This window comes from Neodiprion fabricii, chromosome 5, assembly GCF_021155785.1.
Source record: "Neodiprion fabricii isolate iyNeoFabr1 chromosome 5, iyNeoFabr1.1, whole genome shotgun sequence".
In the NCBI taxonomy this organism is placed as follows: Eukaryota; Metazoa; Arthropoda; class Insecta; order Hymenoptera; family Diprionidae; genus Neodiprion; species Neodiprion fabricii.
In genome coordinates, this window is record NC_060243.1 from 24,856,101 (window position 1) to 24,878,441 (window position 22,341).

Consider the following 22,341-nt stretch of genomic DNA (forward strand, 5'->3'; position numbering starts at 1 on the left):
CGCATACAAAAGATCGACTTAATGAAACTGGATCGTGTAAAAAATATAAATTTTAGTATTATTCTCATTAGTTAGTCTAGTTTATATTACAGTCAAAAATCCACCGTTTTTTTTTTGCCTCTATCTTCTGTGGTTGCAGCTAAAAGTAACTTAGCTTTATTGGACTTTCCAATGCCAAGTCTAGGCAGACCGCGGTTTAAACCTTCCAACAAAACACAAGCCTTGCAGATTTCCTGGCTCGATACAAATCCACAGCGAGTACAATTCCTCCTCTCTGGCATCTTGATTCCATCTCTGACGGATAATCTCTCTCCTAAAGCACGATAAGGGACGAGTTGATATTTCGTATATTTTATTTGATTTTTCTACTAATTTATAACTAAAGTTCAAAAGAAATTAACTACAATTTCGTATTTCATGATCATCAATCTTACCCGAGTGAATAATATCCATTATTGAAGAGGGTCTGATTTTCTCAAGATCTTTGAGAAACATCCTAGCATAACCTCGGTATGCATTAGGAGCGAATATACATTCGGTTGAAAAATATACCAGACGCTTGAAATAGGCATACATGACTATTTCTTTTTCATATGTATACTTCAATGGCTTACATCTCATTATCGAGTCTGCACCAGCCTAGAAAAACTTTGCAATTATCCGCACATCACAAAATTATTTCTTACCATTATTTGAAATAGGAGATTTAATGGTTTAGTTAAGAAGAATTTATCAACTATTAATATTTCCTTTAACTAGCAACTTAGAAATTATCCCAGAAATCAATTAAAAAGCTTTTTTTCTTACTGTGATGATAGATGTACATCGCTGTAATCTAGCGATATCGCCTCTTAAGACATTCATAAGAACCGTTTCAGCAATATCATCAGCATTATGTCCCGTAACGACGCAATCTACGCCCAACAAAGCAGCTCCTCTGTCTAAAGCCTGCCGCCTGAATACCCCACAAAATGTACAATTGTTTTTGCGACCCACCTAATGTTTATCGAATTTTTAGATAAAACAACTTAATTAGAAGTACAGGTTTTAGGTTAGAGGATACACAGAAAGAATATTTTCAATTTCTTTGATTATCTTTCCATAAACACCGATCTACCTGTGCTACAATTGCATCCATTGTCCATCCATATAACTCCTCGTAGGACAAGATTTTCAATGGCATTTCATAATCGATTTTATTTTGCTTAACGGTCTGCAAACTATCGTCACGATAACCTAGATAAAAATGTAATGGTATAGAGTATATATTGGGTGAATGGTGTTAATTTAGGCACAGGGTGTCATTCTCATATTCTCCTATTGAAAGTATAGTAAATAAGAAGCAGTACTACAAGTAGCGACGTTCAATTGGCTTAGTTATGTGGTAATTCAAAATTCTTTCGGTACATCCTGCACAACTGATGATTTTATTAGATTAATAAACGCTGGCAAAACAAACAGTATATCGTCTCAAAATTCGAACAAAACCGGGTAAGTTTCTATTAGTCAAGGATTGTACTGAAGGGACGTATTTCGACTTACCTGTGATACCTTCATCAACAGAGAGGAGAAATAGATCAAGACCATAATCGTATCGTTCGTTCAATAACTTCAGCACATAAGCAAGTACAGTAGAATCTTTACCACCCGAGGCAGCAATCGCAACTTTGTTACCTCTTTGAAATAGCTTGGCATTTACAATAGTGTTATGAACTTCCATTTCAAATGCCCAGAAAAAGCATTCCTTGCACAGAGCGTCCCCAGTCTTCGGTCTCTAGAAAAGAAATCTGCGCATGAACATCAACTCACTCAGATAGTGGTTTATGAATAAACCCAGTCGAACGTTTGTGTTAAAAGTATTGGATTGTATTAAAAAATGTGTAAGTAAAACGCACCCTTGATAACGTGAACGAACCTAACCTAACTTAACCTAACATAACATGAGCTAATATTTTCGCAACGGCGTGACAAGGCGTTGTCACTTACTTTGAGGGTAGCATTTTTTCCACATTTCGCGGAGCAGGGTACGGGCATTATAGACTGCTTGATGAATTTTTACAGAAAATATATCACTTAAATGTTGAAGTAGGTTGGATTTGGTTGCACGGATTTTCAGATTTTAATAACTTGTCAACACGGAGTACTCCGTGCTTGTCGAGCTGCTGCAAGTCAGTGAGCCTGCAGTGAAGAGAACGCTGACTACATTGAACACAATATCGAGGAGCCGCCTACGAGCGCCCTCTGACACTGATAGATTTTCGCTGAACGAACGCTGATCGATTCATTGTCAGACATTCTCTCTAATTAATATTCGTAACATATCTCTAACAGTCAACATATCTAATGAATCAGAGGGCATGTTAATAAAAATACCCAACGGAATTAGGATATGTGATAGAAATCAAGCACACTGACTAAAGAATTGAAAGACAATTAGCCACGTCAGTTTCTTTATCGGCGGGAGCTGTTTATATACACAAAACCCCATTATCTTTAGTCCACAACCCCTTTAGGTCAGCCATCTTTAACAATACCAGTACTAACTCTACTCTAGTTTACACAAATCCCCGTGCAAAACCCTAAGATACCTGAATATACCTGAAGCACAAGCACTCTGTTCGTTCGACCGAAAACGTTTGAATGAAAATATTTGCTAATGGTACAAGAGTATTCTGCGATCGCAGCATCATTCATATAGAATGGAGCTCGCTTTTTGTTTCGGACTGAAAACAAGTTAGCCAAAAGCTCAAGGCATTAATGAACTCGTTATGAACTACATAAATACGATAAATACATACGTTCTACTTTCTAACCTCTGTGGTTGGCTAGTATGTGTTACGCAAGCCTCCATAGGGTTGGCTTTCTTCAGTCTGGTTATATTTGTTACTCAATGCCGTAGCTAATTTCCCCTTTCTCATGGAAGGTCCGTGCTTTTTATGTATGCATCTCTAACACATACGCATTCGTAGCGGATACATGAAGAGTGTAATATTAAAAGGAAGAAAAGTTTGATAAACAAGCAGGAATTAAGGGCCGATGAAGTACCAACGGTTATTCGTAAATTGAAATATTTACCGGAACGTCAGTTGTTTAGCAATTAACCAAACGTGCGATGATCTGCATTTTTGAAAATAACCCGTAGCAGAAGACGGTTGAGATGATAAAACCGTTGGTCGAATGTTGATGCATTAAGAGCAGCAGCTTCCGTTGAACGGACGGCTGGCTGGCCGTTGAACGAAACTCATCCTAACCTAACCGATTGGATATAAGGAAGAGCGTCCTTATTGAACATATATTCGGTGAAAGATCGTTGATACTTATTTCAAATATCTCACTCCGCATTCACCTTACGCCGAGAAAAATACATCATCGAGGATACGATGCTGTAAGTACTCTATTGCAGCTGCGCCTTCTTTGTTCAAAAATAACGTTTACTTGAGATACCCTTGGCGTTCCCTTCCCCTGCAGGGCAACAGTCACTTTGTAATTGTCAGAAAACAGCTCTTGTTACTCTTACAGTTAAACGGGATGTTGAAAGACTTTCCTTTTTTTTCCTCGAGCAATTAGCACATCGTGTTTTTCCTCGTTCTATTTCTGGAATGTCAATAGTATTCTTAATTTTTTTAATTCGAACTTACATTCGATTAGATAAATTATATTTTTCAACATTTTAATCAGAAATCATCAGCAAATTGAAATTTCTTTATTTTATAGAAACTTTGGAATTCAAAGACAGTTTATCTGAATTCCTACCTCAAAATCAGATATTTTAGTAACCCCTCGAAAATTCAGAGTCTTTGTTGGGACAATTATAAGTTTTAACGAATATTTATTTTTTTACAATTACATGGTGCTCGATTGTTAAATGATGCAAATCAGTGCTTTGATTCACCCTATTTTTACAATTCTAGATTTGTGATTTGTAAGTCGAAATGGATGTATATTCAATTATGAGGCCAAATTTAGTAACGTTGACACAACAAAATATCGGGGATAAAAATCATTATTGCGCAATTTTAGAATGACTCAAGAAGTTGGCTTTGCAAAATATGAGTATGTTTTATTTATCATGGTGTTAATAAATTTCAGACATTCCTAGAGGTGCGAAATAACAATTTTTTCTTAACATGCATCGTTAAAGTAACGTTACTAATTTCAGCCTAATATACAATTAGACTCTTCATAAGTAAACATTCTGTACTTGAAAATTTTATAGCTATATTTTTCGACGTTTCGACAAATGTTGAAACAGAAATCATTCTTTTTTCATAATAAAACGAATATGTGATTGAAACACCAACCTCTGTCATTGATTCTTGAAATTATAACATTTTCTTTGAATAATTACATTGTCAAATGCTACGAGAATACAAAATCTGTTGAAAATTTCATTTTCTGTTGCACAGATTTCAGCGAGATTCCGAAATACTACTGAAATATTGTCTGATTAAATTACTGTGTATCAAATGAATGTTACAAATAAAATAGGGAGAATGGGTTAGTTGTTGGCCTCGGGTTAATGGTCGGCCACTTGTTTCATTTACTTGTGTTTTACCTCCTGTTAGAGTTAGGTGTTTCCTTCCATAACCATATAACTTGGCGATTAACCAAAAAATTTCCCATTTTGACCATAGTTATCAACGTTTTTTTAACAGGTACCATAACCAATCATTTTTTTACAAAATTATGCATGTTTTTTTTTTAATTTATATCCATACTTTTACGACACGATTACTTTTTTAATGACTTGGTACGTGATAAATTTCTGTAATAAAATACCTATGGCCAACTGTTGGTCCAATAGTGGACAACCACTGCCGACCAGTGGGCCTACTTTTCAAAATAGCCGACCATTAACACTTTCACCTTTATAAATCCATAGCGCAGCTTGTTTCGGTTATGCAAATGAGAATTATCTTTACGATAACGTTAATTGAAATGTGGTAAAATTCTTAGTAAATCATATTAAGATAACAATTATTAAAAATTAAAGCTTGTATTTAATATTCCTTTTTTTGACGAATATAAATTTTATCAAAATACTACGTGAACTTCCACCGTTATTCATTTACAATTATCTACAAAAAAAAATTTAATACAAAGTTTCATCTCTGTTGCAAATCCTTTTCTTTAATAAAAACCAGTGTTTGATTTTCAAACAGATAATTGAGAAGCATTCTTCTTCGATTATGATTTTGTTAGGTAGAGACACTGAAGAGCAAAACCTAGAGAAAACCATGGATCCTGCCACGGTGATTGCTCTCTGTAAGGAGAACATTCAACCGTTACGCCACGGAAGAAATGCTACGCAATTAGGAACAGCACTACGTGCTCAGGAAGATTCTGATGCGCAGCAGATGCTGCAACAAGAGAAACAGTGAGTGCTTATTAATTTTGAATAATTATTAACAATTAATGATTGTTACTGCCTGTTGTAAACTGGCTACCTGTATTTTTGAACAAATATGTTATTACTGTGCTGTGTAATAAAATGTTGAAATTGGCTGAATTTCTTTAAGGTAATTACATATACTACTTAAATTTCCGATAACACTAATATGTGGTAAATTTCTACAGCATGTATGAAGAGGCTATTAAAAATTACCAAGGTGAAGACCCACTGGAAAATTGGTACGATTATATCCTATGGGTAGAACAAAGTTTCCCAAGAAGTGGCCATGATTCCCATATTGGGAGGCTATTACAGCAATGTCTAGCAACTTTCGAGAAGGAAACCAAATATCATCAAGATCGTAGATTTATAAGATTGTGGATTAATTATGTAAGTCGATTACAAAGATTTCCAATTGTTTGTTGTCTGCTTTAGTGTTGAATACTCACCAATTTTATAATCTGCCGTAATCGAGCGCATATGATTATAAATTCGTGATTTTCAAAAAAGTCCAACAATTAAGCCTGTGGCATTGTATTTTTCAGATAAGTATGCAAAAAAATCCCCTTGAACTTTACCAACTTTTACACCACAACGGAATTGGTACTATGGTCGCAGACATGTACAGAGCCTGGGCTTTCGAGTTTGAGCAAAATGAGGATTATAAAAGAGCAGACGAAATTTATTCCATGGGAGTCGCTGCGCATGCTCAGCCGTACGAAGAACTGACTTGTGCTCAAACGTATGGATAAACAATTGATTTTGTTTCCCCTTCTTGATTTACTTACCCGATTATTTTAGTGTTTACTAATTTTTATTTTTATTTGATGCGTAGAAATTTTCAACTTGCTGTGGCTCGCAAGATGCTTGGACATCGTGATGAACGAGGAGCTGTTGCATTAGCTGAGCAACGTCAGGCATTCAGCTCTCTGCGAGCCATTAGGGGGGGCAAGAAAGTTGGCAGCATTAGAACTGGACAGAGAGTCCGTGATTATTTACCAGGTTCTCTACCGCAGGTCTACAATCCCAGCGAACTATCCAGAGAAAATGCCAGGATCCAGATATACCAGGTAAGTTTAAGCCTTGTTTTGGCTACATTCTTTCTTTACTTAAAAGGAAAGAATTTTAATTTCTTCGTAGTGTTATTCAAATAATTTAATTGGTGCAGTTTAATATAGTTTTGTTTTATACCTTTGCGTTCCTAGGACGATCTACCCGGAACTGAGCATAAAGGTTCTAGCATTCTGGATCATGTGCCAATAGAGGAAAGTGTGCATAAAGAGAATTCTATAAAACCTGGACCCTGGAGTAGTGCGTCTAAAAGAGGCCCATTGATACCTTCGACAATCAAAACATCTTTCAAAGGTAACAAAATTCACAGTGCTCTTTTGATTTACTTTTCTCTTTTATGATTGCCATGGAAAAATTGGGAATGTATTTCGCTTTTTCTAATTGGTTTTTCGGTTTTCAACATAATTCGCAATTCGACATTATACTTTTTCTGATTTCAGTTCACGAGGATCACCCAAGTGAAAATGACATGGATAAATTGCGACTATTTCCGAATCACACGCCATTCTTTGATGGAAGCAAGTACCACGAACATTTACATGTACCTGTTTTTGTCCCAGACCCGCCAAGTTCGGAGATTATACGTAAGGTGCATTATCCCAAAGACCTAGTGTACGCAGACAACGTGGATTTAAGTATGGAGGAAATCAGGGCGCAAAAATACATGAAGAGGTAAGTTTTACAGACTTCGCCCTGTACTGGGCAGTTCAACAGAGTTGGATTTTGTTCATAGAGCGAAGCAGAGCTTATCCAAGAGCAATCCAAAAGGGGAGTGTGAAATAGGCGATCAGAGATATGAAATGGTACAAAATAATCATCGGGAAAGCGATGAAAATAGGAAACGATTAACTGAAGAATTGTCAAGGTTAGAGAGGCAGAGGCAAGAAGCAGAGCAGCTTGAGCTGGAGCAGCAACGACATATTCAGCAGCAAAGGAGAGAGGCTGAACAAAGGGCACTGGAGAGACAGAGAGAACTGGAGAGGCAAAGGTTCGAGGCAGAGCAGCGGGAACTAGAAAGACGGCGGTTGGAGGCAGAGAGGATAGAAGCTGAGAGAATAGAGGCTGAGAGAATGGAAGCGGAGAGAATGGAAGCCGAATTAAACAGGCAGCAGAAAATCCACAGCTCGCGTTATATGAATCAGCATCATAGGGCTGCGGTGCAAAATAACGCTGTCGAACATTTGCTGGGGCAAAGTATAACTGTAAATACAAAAGAGGCGATGTCCGTTGTGCAGGACCTCTGGCATTCACCTGATCAAAACGCCAGTTCTGTTTCTATGCCTGGAAACGGAATTAATCATGGTTTAGTAGAACCGAGAGGTAAACTTGTGTTTGACATACACATGGACAGCTCCATGACTCAACATGCGATTACTGGGAACAAACACCATCAGCAGTACAATATGCAGCCATACAGTGACCAAGAAAATCATCAACACTACCCGCCCACATATACGAGTCCTGAACATCAATCACCTTACGGGAACCACGCTTATAATGCCTACCATTACCAAATGCAGGTAAACTAATACAACTAAATATGTCATTTTTACGTCTGTAAACCATTACGTCGAGTTTTTATACGAGGAAATTGCGGAATTTGCGCTTATGCACTTTTTTTTAAATCGTTTTCAGCCGCATCATCAACCGCATGTCCAGCATCAGGCACATATTCAACCACCACACATGCAGCAACATGTTCAACCCCAGCAACATCATCAACAGCAACAACCCCAGCACCATCATCATCAACAGCACCATCAACAACACAGTATTTCTACGCAGCAGCAGCAACAGCAACATCATCCCTCAACTCACATGCAACATCAGCAACAGCAACAACACCAGCAGCATCATCATATTTATGGAAATATTTCTGCGAACAGTAGTATTGGCTATCAATCGTATCATAGCGCAATAGGGTCACCACCGACACATGACAATAGAGTGGAGCCTCAGAAACAGGTTCAATTTACACCTTACATAGATCCCGATGTGGAATCTAGCAAGCCGTATAAAATGCCATCTGAATTGCCTTATATTAAATCACCGGGAATGAATCGAAGAGATCTCAAGTACCTAGAAGGGGCTGAGGACAAAGAGAATGCGATTTCCGTCGACTATAACGGTCCCCTAGAGGATGAGGCTGGCCCCAAACAATCTGAGCAGGACAATTTATACATCGATGAAAGCCTTGGTATCACTCCTTTGACCAGTGAAAACGAAACTTGCTTCACACAAGCGTTCAACAACCATTTAACAGCTTCAACGCCAATCACCAACCATTTTAGACACTCTTACAGAGGGAAGGAAACGCAACAGTTTCAGGAACATGATATTCCTTCTCAAGGGTACGTTTTTCAGTCTGATCATTGCCATCATTGTAATGATGATTTATTTTCATTCGATTAATGAAGAAGGTTAATCACTTCTAGAGGTACAAAATTTTATTTTCAATGTTCACTAATCTGTCACTTGGGTTACATTTGGGATCAATAATTCTTCTCTTTACATACAGACCAACTGAAACTCGAAGCTGCGAAGGCGAGGAAAATAAGTTGAGCGTCATAATGGAATCTACTCGAGAGTACGTTTCAAGTTCCTCTGGAAGCAGTGGTGCTCACACGAGAACTCCTGGGCTAGGGTTCACTTTAACAAGGGAAGATTTACTACCTATAAAAGAGCAGTCGACTTCCCAAGGTGCGTACTACTGGAATTCGAGAAACAACTTGTTTCTCTATGATTTTAAATTTTGTTTTGTAATACGTGAGATAATTGGAATTCTTTTTTTTTTTGAATGTTAGATATGGAATCAACAGAATTCTTGCTTGCGGCTAATCAAACTTATGAACAGAAAATGAGAGCTCAAATTCAAGCAGTTCATGCCCAGAGTCCGCGAACTGTACAGCGTAATGTGGATCAGATAACGTCCGAGATAAAGAACAGTTGCGATCTTCGTAAGGCGATTAGTTTTAAGCCTGAAAAAGATGATTCCATGGAGTTTGAAGAACATGAACCTATGGAGGAGGTCGAGGAGGAAACATTTGAACTTCCTACCGGGGATATTAACCCATTCGACAAAGGCTTGATAACTGGCTTGTTGAGGAAAATTAAATTCCCACAGCCACATCATGCAGTTGGGTATACCAAATTGGATTCGAATATAAATAAATTTGTGCCTTCTACTATGGTGACGCTTGGTGAGTCTGTTCATTCATAATTCGAATGCTAAATTTCTAATGAACTGATATTTAATATGTCATTTTAGATAATTTTGTGACAAATCTGGTCTTGAGTTGACTTAGTTTGTAAGTTCCAAATGTTGAATGATAAATCTGCAAGCTCTTGTACTTCAAACATGTGACAGTTAATAACCACTTTTATAAGCATGAAAAGTATGGTATGCATATTTATTTATTCATTTCACGCATTCTACAGGTACGGAAGCGTACGATTTAGAAAAGTGCCTTGGAAAAGGAACCTACGGAACAGTTTATAAAGGAATAAACCTTCAAACTGGTCAGGCGGTTGCTTTGAAAACGCAAAAACCTGCCTGGGTTTGGGAGTATTATATTGCTAGAGAAATAAAGGCTCGCTTAACGAATCCTCATATGGTAAGTAAAATCCGAATGATGAATAATACGGAAATATTTTTAAACAATTTATGTGTGCTTCAGCTTCGCGGATTTATGGACATAACAACAGCTTACGTTGCGAATAATGCGAGCACTCTCGTTTCCGAATTTTCAAAGTATGGGACTCTCCTCGCCGTGGCAAATCAGGTGAAATTAGCTACTGGCAAACAACTGGGTGAGCCATTAGCAATATTCTTTACAATTGAAATGCTGCAAATAGTCGAATATTTGCACAAATGTCAGATCATACACGGGGATATAAAACCGGACAATTTTCTACTTATGCATCTGTGAGTATACGTTTTCATTCCCATCATCTTTTCACATCAAAGTAAAACATTTTTCTTTCAACTTTCCATACTTTGTTTCGGCAGACCTTCGGATGACGTTAGACCGACTATACAGCTAATAGATTTTGGCTGTAGTATTGATATGAGTCTATTTCCCGAATCGACGAAATTTACGCATGTTATTAAAACTGAAGATTTCACATGCATCGAAATGCAGACTGGAAAACCATGGACTTATCAAACCGATCTGTATTGCTTAGCCGCCTCGAGTCACTGCCTACTTTTCGGCAACTACATGCGTGTATCAAATAATAATGGCCGATGGTTCATTAACTCGAAAATACCAAGGTAAATAACTGATAATTGTAAAATTATCATTCTTGAAATGTCAACATTTTCTTTTTTTCTCTCTCTTTTAATAAATAGCGTATGGTTTTGTATCAGTATTACCTACTTACATTCACCTTGGACTGAATTTATGATCAACGCCACGTTGTCCATTATTTTCAGGTACGTCAAAAAGGCTGCATGGGAAAGATACTTCACTGAATTATTGAACATTGAATCTTGCGACAAGATGCCTGACCTCACTGCGCTACGCAATGTACTTGAAGAAACTTTGTCACAAGTATCTGATCTGCGAGCATTTTTAAGATCCTTCTCGAACACCCTAAACAAACGATAACGCTTATTAAATCGAATCCATTGATCATTATGCCCCCAATTTCCCACCCCCTAGTAAAAGAATTCATTACTATTATTATAATTATAAAATTTGAAATTAATATTGTGATATTTATTATTCCATTATTATAATATTGTATATCTATACATAGTAGGGAAGGAATGGAGATTACTTGTTTTTCTTCTCTGTCTCTCTATCTCTTCTCTCTCTCTCTTTCATCTCTTTTCTCTCTTTTCTCTCTTAGTTTTCCGTGTTTGATTTTTCGTAACGTAATTTTATCCGTAATTTGTTCAAAAACCGATTTGTACCTATGAAACTATCACAGATCGAATTAGGTGAAACATCAACCAGGGCACTTATTTAGTTTCTTTTTTCTCTCTAAATTTGGAGTAGCATTTTGCAACGTGGAGCCATAGTAGTAGTAACTAATGTATTGCCATTCGAATCCACAAGTATATGAAAGTTTTGATTGGGCTAGATTTGCACAAACTTCTTGTTCTGTTTTCCGAATCGAATACTTTGAATCGTATTGTTAGTGTTTCATTTTCTCCACCGTTTTTCTTTCTTCTAATGTTTTACTTTGACCCCCGCAATAGCGACCCAAAAAGTCTTGATAATGTATACATTAATTGTAAGAGAATGATTGATTTATTTTAAATCAACGATTTGGAACAGACATAACAATAACAGTATGTAATAATAACTATTATAACATTCAGACGATAGGTGAGATTCTTTGTTCAAACAATCATTTTTACCTTGAAATTACAATTTGCTATTCGTTACGTAATGTCCAAAATGAGAAGGAAATGATAATTTAACTGCGGCTCCTCGTGTTGAACAACAGGACTGAGTGAGTGGTTTGTAGATAGAATTTTGAAACACAGAAAACATGGTCAACTTATTCTACACATCATTGAATTCTGCGAGATACCTTTTTTTCTTCATCTATCCACTTTTCACAGGCCTTTAAAACACATGCAGCTGTACCATCTACACAATAACTTAATCTGACCGCATAAAGTTACCAAGGCTTCTGTTCGCTCGTTAAGTACACTATAAGATAATTTTATGATTAAATACGTACCTACAGTATAGAAATATACATTACATTAGGCTCAGAGACCTTTAAATCATAGTAATAATAATAATAACAATAATGATACTATACACAATTTAAACATCATAGTATTTTAGTATAATAGCTAATCACTATCGAAGGAGCACAAAGTGCCCAGGGACTTTGAAAAGCTAAAAAAAATATGCCTTATCTTACATTGACGGTGCAGCATCGAAGTATGATATTTCAATTTGTAATTACAGTTATGCTCTTTGACATAGTGTTAATAACAATTAGAATAAGAAAGCGCTAAAGAACGGTTAAGTTATTTATTTCGTGTACGATTGTGTCAAGAATTGCCTTTTATTTATGTGTCATAGAAATTGGACAGACAGTCTTTCAATTTATATGGTAATTGTGAATACAAAATATACATATATGTACAGTCGATCAGTAGAGTTAATTTCGCAGTAAGTCTGCCTGTCCACTTTAAAAAATATTTTCACTCTCTTATTTTATTTTACTTACTTGATAAATAGTGTTTTTTGCCATTTGCGGTAGAGCTGTAAAAAGCATTCTTTATAAACACAGTTTCTGATCAACAAATTGCAGCACCGTCTCATGATAGTAAGGATACCAACTTGTCATACTATGTCTAATACTGTCCAAAAAATATTGCGCTATCTATTATATTATTGTACGTATGTAATATCAAATTATGAACTCTTATAAAATAAATAGATATTTAAAAACAGACGCGCTTTACGATAAGATGGTTACGACTTATGCACAGAATTTTATGGCATGTAGTAATCAAGTCATCTGAATTAAATGCGTGAAAACTTCATGTGTAAACTCGGCATCTATATCTTTCTCTTGCCTATACCTTTAAATTCATTTTATCAGCATTTTATTGCCCAAGTGAAGTAAAGCGGGAGAATTTGAGCCTTTGATTGTAATGGTAGAAGCAAACCGGTCGTATATTCAGATTAAAATATATTTCTGCGTGTAGAAGTGAAATTTACAATTAAATACGATTATTTGGATTATATCTTACATGTTTCACGTGTATATACATCTTTTTAGCTGGCGCAACAACATAAATATTAAAGTATAAAATTTTACTGAACATAAGTACGGTTAGACATGTAATTATTTTGTGATATAAAAAAAATCATACATAGTATTTAATCATCGATTAATTGGAGCAAAGCTTGCTTGTTCTTGAAACTACTAATTCACACGATTTATGTTCGGAGAGATTCAGTCTTATTCACAGTGTGCCCTCACAACTAGGTCAAATTTGATTTGTTAATTAGATATTCATATTGAGGAATTTCATTTGTCATTCATTCTTCAGTATTTAGGTTTTCCCATAAAATTTTCGATTTAAGAGGAATAGAAGCAAATTGACATTGATCTTTGCCTTTCCAAACATATCCATTATAGGAGCACCTTCGAATTGTAGCTGAAGCAATTTCTGGATATCTACATCGACCTTTTCCATTTCAACTCCCATGAATTTACCCCGAACAGTAAAAATTCCGTTGTGTTCCGTCGGACTTATCTCAAATATTACATTCTTGAACTGCGAATGCGGAAGTCCATCCACTTCTAGCAGTACCCCTTTCTCTTGAAGCTTAGCTGCCGAATATTTCAACGTCATTTTGGACTTTAACTTACCGTGATTGTTCTTTTGAATCGTCTTATAGGCGTGCAAAGACCTGTTGAATATTCCATTTAGCATCAGCATAAACGTTGCAAAATTTTGATACACATCTTCTAAAGTTTTTTTTATTTATATCAATACTGTAGTCAACTACATTACCCTTTACCAGTGTTGAGGTTCTCCAAGCATCGATGTATGTACTCATTGTAAAATTGTACCTGTTCTTCATAGTACTTAGTTTTCTGGTCAAGACTTTGTTTTGTCGCTCTGAGTGTTTGTAGTTCTGTTCTTCTGAGAATCCTGTACTTGCTTTTATGGCAAAGATCTTTTGCCACTGCAGTTATTATGTTTTGATAACCATCTGCCCTCGACACCCACCCTCCAAGTTCCAGTTTGCTGAGATATGCACGCAGCTGAGCTTTACAATCGTTCAAGGAAGAACTAGAAAAAAAATATTGATGAAACCTTTTCACCTTATTGGCAACTCTTTTACAGCCTAATGTTTTTCTAATGATTGATGCTGATTTTTTTAAATTTCACACCTTTTATGGACAGTTTTTACTGAGCTCGGTAAGTACGATTTTTTGTCATAACGCTTCTCTTCAATTGGTGTTGCGTTGTTCGCCAAAGCATCCGCTAATGAGTCCCCTTTCAAGAACGGCAACACTGACACCAACAGCTCTTTCGTTTTAATAAAAAGTTTGTTCAGACTTGAATCGTTACTATCAGGTACCTCAAACTTGTTTGTCAATATCAAGCAGACCTCTGTCTTTCCAAGACGAATCATATTAGACTCGCAAATAGGATCGGCTGGAACATATAATGACAATAACATAAGGTCGCTTGGCTTGATAGTACTTTTCTCGGAAAATGAAGTTAGATGCTTGCTGCTCACTTATTCCCATTAATGAAGCCACCGTCGGTGTTTGTCCCAGGTCATCTAAAAGCTCGTGGAGAGGATCTAGAGGGTCGGGAGCAATTTGATACTGATATTCAACAACGAGGCTGTGAGTGTCGCAAATTTCCTTCAAGAACAAAAAGAATGAAATTAAATTTGTTCCTATTAGCAAATTTGACTAAGGACATTTGATCAGTTTTTATTACTTGGAGAGATATGTAAATGTCAGGTTTATGTATTAGAGTTGCTTCTGTGAACTCGTGTATACGGAAATGCTCTTCCAGCTCATCAATTTGGCAGCAATAACGGAAGAATTTTTTAAACTTCTCATGACACTCAATTATGAATGGATTAAGGCACACCAGATGCATGGCTTCTTCGCCAAACTAGAGTTGAAAAGATGGTGAAACAAAGAACAAACAGATTAAATATCAATAAAAGGCAAAGTTGAAACTCTGAACAAACATAGTATTAATATACTGTTACCCCTTTTTTAGATGCAGCAAATTGTAGGATCTTGGCTATGCTAGCCAAATTTCGTCTTTGATCGTTAGAAAGTGATCTATCTACAGGTAGAGTAATGATGTCAAATGCATCGGGTGCGACAATAGCTGCATTGATAAAATGATAGTAAACCAAGTTTCCGACAACTTTCAGGATATCTTTTTCAGCAGCATTTGGAAACTTTTCAGTCAAAGTGTCATTGAGCACTTTGGCCATGTAGAGCATACCGAATGGAATTAGCTTGCGAGACTCTGTAATTGTCGTCAGAAACTCCATAACTGTACTCTTCAAAAGTGTTATGCCTTTGTCGAGTCTGTGTCGCACTTGTTCATAGGTCAATGCCTCCTGTTGAGTCACTGTGTATGGAAGATTTCTGCAGAAGGATATAAAAACATAAGTCAATGAACTTCCCGTATGTACTCATCAGCTAGACATCTTCTGAAATTTAAAAAAGTGACAACGTCGTCGAAGACAATGAATCCTTTCTTACAATGTTTGCCCTGTTTCCATTTCTAACTGATTCCTCCAGCACTTATATATATCAACAGGGTTCGTTTCGATATTTATCTTCTTATCGGCGAGTATTTTCTGTATGATTGGGCCCACTATTTGGCGCAAAGGATTTTTCCCACTCAATTGACGGGCGTAAGTGACTACCATCTTTAACACCAATGGATCTCCAGTCACTACTTCTGAAGGTTTTTCAAATTTAGATCTGAAAATATAATGTTCGTATAAATACTGTTCATGTAAAAACGGATTTTTGGATAAAAATGTAAAAATTTAATTCCATATAAGACTGAAATCGAAATCCGCTGACCGAATTTCTTCTTGAAGAGCGCTGCGAAATAGTTTTAGCAGTAAGTACTCTTCCCTCATATTCGAGCCAAAATTGAATAGTGTAAGGATAACATTTTGCAAAAACTTGTTGGTCTTGCTCTGCGGCAAGAGGAATAAAAGTTTTGATAAGTATGTAGGATTAGTTTGTAGGGCATAAAAGAGGTGCTGGTATCCTTCCAGCATCTTACGCCCCTCTTTGGTCAGAGACTTTAGTCCTTTGTGTGAAGATCCTTCGTTGAACGAATTCTTTCTAGTTCTATTTGTATTCTTATCTTTTGCAAGCGATTCCAGGTGTTTTCCATGTACCACTACATCCTATAATTTTAACATTTCCTTCGTTCAAGTATTCATGGGAATAGTTGCACATTCATACGATTTAGCAACTAAATTCTATCAAGTAACTGACCTGCAGAGTTATTCTGTTCTGTATGAGGAGTCCGATTTTAATGTCCATGTCATTCAACTGTTGTAAGAGGTTCTGATTATGTCTTATTGTTTGAACTACTTCAGTTCTAATTTGCTGAAAATAAATTAACCATTCTTATTTTCATCATGTTTGATATTTTGTTTCAATTATCTACCTCATACACGAAGTGATTCTGATATTTAAAAATCATTTTTCCCCAATTGCAATTTATGAATGAACATTTTTTTTTCTACGATACCTGTAATTGAAGATCCTCATCGTAGTCTTCGGCATTAAAGTCTAAAATTGGTAGGAAATTTCTTACACTTGAAAATGGCGGTTTGTCAAGATGAAGAAGAGAGTGCAAAGCTCTCCTTGCCGCTCTCCCACGCCATAAGGCCTGAATTTTAATCACCTTCTCTTCCTACAAAACAAATTACAATAGACAAGATATAAGCAACGCGCAGTATGAAATTAAAGTATAAACTTACCTCTTTTTTGCATTGATCGTAAATATTTTCATGTTTTTGCTGGGGATTATTTTCTTCATTGGCATTCCTAATCAAGATAGTAGCAGAATACTTTTGCTGTAAAATTCGCCGCCACCATCTCTGAATACTGATAATTTTATCAATATTATTATGAAATTTGGCAAAGCGATCGGATATTTTTTTACGCAATAAATATCCTCGTATCATCGACTGCAGCTTAACAATTGCTTTCTCGTTAATCCTGCTTAAGTTTTTTTTACGATTGTCGATCTCCACTTTGTGTATAATATCCTGAGATTAAACAAAACTTGTCAACTACAATTTTTTGTGGTCAATATCAATCTCATTCTAACGCTGATTTTCACCTGGATATCAGTTTTGCTGATGTAATATGTTTCCAAAGTACCATCTGGTTTGTCCCAGGTATATTTCTCCTGGGTCATATCCATATACGCTACATTTCCTCTATTTGTTACATGACGAACGTATGGGCCAAAGAAGTTTTGTAACTGTAATGAGTGATCTTTTAACATTTCTTACTATAAAACTGACAATATTTAAATTATTCCATAGTCTTAATTGATAACTTACCTTATGCTGTTTCATGTTATGCAAGAATTTGTGATATTCCTCCTTATACTTTGGATTTATATTTAGGCCGGTTGATCGCAGAGAGTCATAAGTCAATTCAGCGTCGTTTTCATCGATAGCAATGTTTACTTGAGATAAAAATGTGCAAGCTAAAAACCGAGATTAATTAATAACTTTTTTTATCCGACACTTTTGTACATTCACTTGAACCCCTTAATCATTACTTAATTAAGAAAAGATATCTTTACCAGCTTGCACTTCCTCCACTTCGTCATAAACGATTTGAGCAACATTATTAACATCCTCAAGCCACAATCCGGACCCATCAGGATGATTTTCATCCAAAGCTTTTTTGAACAATTTCAAATACAAAGAAGAATCAGCTGGAGGTATTGGCTGTCTCAATTTGAGAAGTGGGTTTTGAAGTGTATTGATGATGCCAGCTCTACTATTATTTATAACTGCATCGTTCAACTCGTTCAATATCAGGATAACTGTCAATAATGAACGGTCATCAGCAAACATTACATGAATTACAGAACTCAAGTATTTAGTAGACACTCAATATCGGTTGCGTAACTGTATTATACCTGCATTGTCTTCCTGGCATTGCTGGTTTACAATATCTACACATTCCTGAATGTCCACATATGTCAAAAGAGGATTTTCGCTCACAAATACTGCTTGTTTCTCAATACGAGCTGCTGCTAATGCTCTGTGATATTTCACCTTATTCTCTATGTCGAGTAGCTGTATAAATCATTACCATTAAATATAACATTTATTACTTAAACATCTCAAAAACATTACACCTTTGAAAATCGACAACTTGGAGATATTGGATCTAAGAAACTTGGAATGCTCTACATTAGAACCGATTCTGAAAATTATTCTGATTTGTACAAATTAAAACCCACTTGATCTATTAATATTAAGTATGTAAATTTGATTTAAAACTGATCATAAACTTGCCATAATGTGAGTTTCAGGGTGGGTCAGTGCTTGATATGTCAATTCAGGATTCCCAGTGTCAACTGCTTTGCTGACAGCCGCAATTGAAGATAAAACTTTTATGCTAACAATAATATCACTGTAGGTGAGTTCTTTCTGTAATACAAAATATACTCATTTATTGATCAATATATTTCTAATCAAATACAAACGATTTTTCCTTCGTTCTTTCATGTCCAAGTATGTGTTACCTTAGACTCTATACAGTCGATCTTCATCTCCTCGTAATATAAAGGTGCGGCAAATTCATCGATGTAGTAAGCTAAACCCAAATTTGGATTCATCAGTGAGTTTAGCAGGTCTCTTTGATCACCATTTTGCAATGATTGATTCAGTAACTGAACTGCCTCGGTACCTAGATTTATTGAATAGTGAAAAATATCACATGACAGTAACTGTTTATTAGTATCTACAGAAATGGAAGACTTTTAAAACACATTAACAAAACAAATTTCAATCAGCCTAATCAAAAAAAACTGTGGATTCTGTTGGAATCCTACTTTTGCATCGTTCTACCGGTAGAAAAGAAATACGTACAAATTTCCACAAAGCAATTAATAAGTCGAACAATAAAATGCTTGGCATCAAGTGAACTTTTTCTCCCCTCACAAGTTCGATGTAAAACTAATTATTATTTCTGATAATTTTGGAGAAGCCTATAAAATATATAAGGCAGCAATGCAAGTTACACCGTTGCCAATAATTTGTTGTCTCGTATTTTGACAAATAATTATTACCAATATACAACGAGTGGGGTATAATTGGTTATCCAAGATACTAACGTCGTTGGGAAACATCTGCTATTCCGTTAGCGATGTCCACAGACCGTTGAACTAAATCTTTGCAGCCTTGGTGCTCATCAGCTTTGATTTTCCATTCCGGAGTTTCTATTAACTGAAGCAATTCCTTTCCATACAATTCAGCATTCGCGTTTATAACGTTCTGTAACAAAAATGTTAAGTTCTCTGATTAAAATCACAGTGCATTGTCAAATCAGGATCCAGACCAGGTATTGAATCGCAAAAAAATAACTGACCTTCAATTGAAGTGCAGGCACACTCAGAGCACTAATCAAAGTTTCCCCGATTCCTTGGTGAACAGAAGCCACAACATCTTCTAGAGCGCACTGAACTGTGTGTAATGTACAAAGTTGTTATTAATTTTCTTTGAAAAATCTGTGCATCTATAGACTAATAATCTTAATAAAAAGATTACTGGAATTCTGTAAATGTACTTTTCATGTATTGAAAGAGATACAGACGTCGAAGAGTAAAGTATCAACATATGCATAGCAAAATCACAATCTCTCTAGGAAATAAGTGGTCAAATAAGTTACCTGAAATCTTTTCTCTATGTCTTACCATTTACCGCATTGATGTGTCCTTGAATTTCAGCCTGGGTCAACAGTTCGTCGTAAGCATCAGGAACATAGCTATCATTCAGAGACTGTAAATACAAAAAGTGAAAATCAACCATTGGGTTTTCATTATTTTATAAAAAAATATTAGAAGGGAACAAGATAGAAAAGTAGAAAAAAATTCCTTGTTGCCCATATTCGCCTAAACATTAATATTTCTGACCCTATTCTGTGCAGCTTGTGTCTTCAATTCCTTAGCTTTGGATAAACTCTCGCGGTATCGCTGAACATTACGAGAATCAATATTTTTCAATCTCGCGGCAGAGTTTTGGAGGGTTCCTAACATCGCGTTTTCCACCTAACAAATAGACAAGTCATGATCAGTAACATGATAAACTATTAAGGGGGATAGGTGCAAATGATTCCTATTTTAACACAATGACATATTTTTATTACTTGCCTCTGCATCAAGGGCTTGATTTATGGCAATTACAGCCGCGTGCAGAGCGGCTGTATTTCCTGGCATTTCGTTAGTTAATAATCCACCGATTTTTTGGAATGCTGGCATCGGCAGTCCAAATTTTTTTAATTCTTTGCTCATAACGTTTATCTCTTCATCTAAACAATCAAGTTGTAATTAGCAGGTAAAGGACATCATTAGGTGGAAAATAAATATTTGTGAGTGACATTATTGAAAAACTAATAAACTTGTTCGTTTGTAATATTGTTCAGACTTCGAACGATTAGTTATTCTTGGATTATCTGAATCTTGATTTGGTAGTGATCATTCTTGGAATAATCCACTAAACTTTAATGAGCTGTGGCATTTCTAATCGTACCTGTGAAATTCACTTTTCCATACAAGTCTTGAATCTGCGGCGCCATTCCCATTTTGAATAAATGTGTACTGAGTGCATGGATGCAGTAGATAACTCTTGGCATATTCTTTTTGTCATATATATCTGTAGTTTCTGGTTGAAAAGTCTGCGGGGAAACAGTATCTTAGGTAATTAAAAAATCTTGAATAATAAATATTAATATATAAATTACACTGAAGATCGTCAATATAACTGTTTAAATTCACATTGATGAATTTCTCTTGTAATTTGTTTTGATTCTTTGTTAAGTATGATATTGAATGATGATCTCATGAATTTATGTATAGAAAATGATAGGTTTCTTGCAGCATATTTAAATTCTTTGCAATCATTTTTTACTTTACATGAGCCTTTGCTAATATATTCCAGCAAATGAGGTCTTTCATGTATTCCGTTTCACTGCTGAACATGTTTCATTAGTTTATAGGCAATTTTTGTTACATTTACTCCAGGTGAAATTAGGCAGCCGGATCAGTAATTAGAGAACTATTTGAAAACTCATAAAAAAATCTTGATGTCAGTTTAATTGAATATCTCTGTATGATTTTATTTTGTACCAATGGCAGCTGCATGCTCTTTAAGCATTTTATAAAATGATTGATATTGTCTGTGTGGCGAAACTGAAGTCCAGCAACGGCATATCGTTTCTGTTCAGGATCGTATATTTTATTATAAGGCAAAACATCGGGTGCGATAAAATGGCACAACTTTGCCAAGTAAACTCCATTCCTCAAATTTTCCTCAAGGTCAAGAGTCGCAGGTAGTTTCTCCCTTAGACATGCTTCCAGCCACCTATGCAGGATTCAATTAGACAAATGAGTATGTGCATAAATAATCGAGTACACATGTAACCATAGCCTTTGTACTTTTTTGCCTCTTCTAAATGACAGAGGTATTCGTAAGCAACAGTTTTGTGGCGTTGTTCGTCCATTTCCTCAGCCGATTTCCTTGCCTCATCGGTTGCTGTGATAAAAAAAAAAAGAGAAAGAAAATCAGAAAGCCTGCCATAGTTGAGGAAAATAATCCGAAGAGAAGACGTAGATTTAACAAAGTTAAAAGATGAAATAAAAAAAAATACTTCAAGTTCAAAGAAGAATGAGTAATACGAGTGATTGTTTAAAAGGATGAAGTGCAAAATGACCACGAGCCATTTGAACGATCATCGATTCAGACAGTTTGGTTAATTGAACGACGTGTGGTTATTCAAGTACTTTCAAAGAATAAAAACTTGCCATTTTGAGGGATAATTGTCATCGGCGCAATTTCCCTCATGTTGTGGACTTTCTCTCGTTGATCCAGGCGTTTTGTTTTAATTCAGTATCGATAACAGTGTTGCTCGTGTTTACAGCCGGACAGTACGTTATATTATTTCACATTCAAACTTCACAATGAGTAGAAGGGTGGGGATGTACGCAAGGCAGCAGGTGTTTCTTCGTTGCCCGGCTCTGTTGCGATTGGCCGAACGTCATCGACAGCCTGCGCCAGAGCTAATCAGCTTTCAGTTCGTAGTTACACTCACCAATCGAAGGGTCGAGGTGCTGCCATTTTCCAACGAATGGAGAG

At 36.0% G+C, this 22,341-nt stretch overlaps 3 protein-coding genes across 4 annotated transcripts; 1 reads left to right on the top strand and 2 right to left on the bottom strand.

The window, feature by feature from the left end:
- Positions 1–37: 37 nt before the first annotated feature.
- Positions 38–2,191, bottom strand: LOC124182803 (cytoplasmic tRNA 2-thiolation protein 1). The gene is made up of 6 exons (XM_046570518.1): positions 1,987–2,191; positions 1,543–1,774; positions 1,118–1,236; positions 808–996; positions 435–639; positions 38–313 (listed from the first exon to the last, which is right to left on the bottom strand). The coding sequence occupies exons 1-6, from the start codon at positions 2,032–2,034 to the stop codon at positions 93–95; spliced, it is 1,014 nt and encodes a 337-aa protein (XP_046426474.1). The 5' UTR covers positions 2,035–2,191; the 3' UTR covers positions 38–92.
- A 717-nt stretch (positions 2,192–2,908) lies between these two features.
- LOC124182794 lies at positions 2,909–11,709 on the top strand. Of its 2 annotated transcripts, none has more exons than XM_046570501.1 (15): positions 2,909–3,389; positions 5,207–5,377; positions 5,578–5,782; positions 5,938–6,134; positions 6,228–6,462; positions 6,598–6,757; positions 6,904–7,135; positions 7,197–7,983; positions 8,099–8,814; positions 8,982–9,163; positions 9,268–9,663; positions 9,902–10,077; positions 10,141–10,388; positions 10,473–10,736; positions 10,899–11,709. In XM_046570501.1, exons 2-15 carry the CDS (start codon positions 5,238–5,240, stop codon positions 11,071–11,073), a joined length of 4,113 nt encoding a protein of 1,370 aa, XP_046426457.1. In that variant the 5' UTR covers positions 2,909–3,389; positions 5,207–5,237; the 3' UTR covers positions 11,074–11,709. The 2 variants fall into 2 exon arrangements, with proteins under 2 accessions (XP_046426457.1, XP_046426456.1); XM_046570500.1 differs by having other exon boundaries at positions 2,909–3,385; positions 5,203–5,377.
- Positions 11,710–12,024: 315 nt separating this feature from the next.
- Positions 12,025–22,146, bottom strand: LOC124182793 (ras GTPase-activating-like protein IQGAP1). The gene is made up of 26 exons (XM_046570499.1): positions 22,011–22,146; positions 21,645–21,741; positions 21,336–21,570; positions 20,740–20,884; positions 20,361–20,518; positions 20,124–20,258; positions 19,905–19,989; positions 19,580–19,674; positions 19,326–19,485; positions 18,735–18,898; positions 18,505–18,639; positions 18,123–18,282; positions 17,781–18,026; positions 17,533–17,681; positions 17,307–17,450; positions 16,942–17,232; positions 16,710–16,874; positions 16,451–16,564; positions 16,025–16,359; positions 15,695–15,919; positions 15,187–15,577; positions 14,907–15,086; positions 14,698–14,827; positions 14,345–14,612; positions 13,962–14,243; positions 12,025–13,857 (listed from the first exon to the last, which is right to left on the bottom strand). Exons 1-26 carry the CDS (start codon positions 22,048–22,050, stop codon positions 13,497–13,499), a joined length of 4,890 nt encoding a protein of 1,629 aa, XP_046426455.1. The 5' UTR covers positions 22,051–22,146; the 3' UTR covers positions 12,025–13,496.
- Positions 22,147–22,341: the final 195 nt, after the last annotated feature.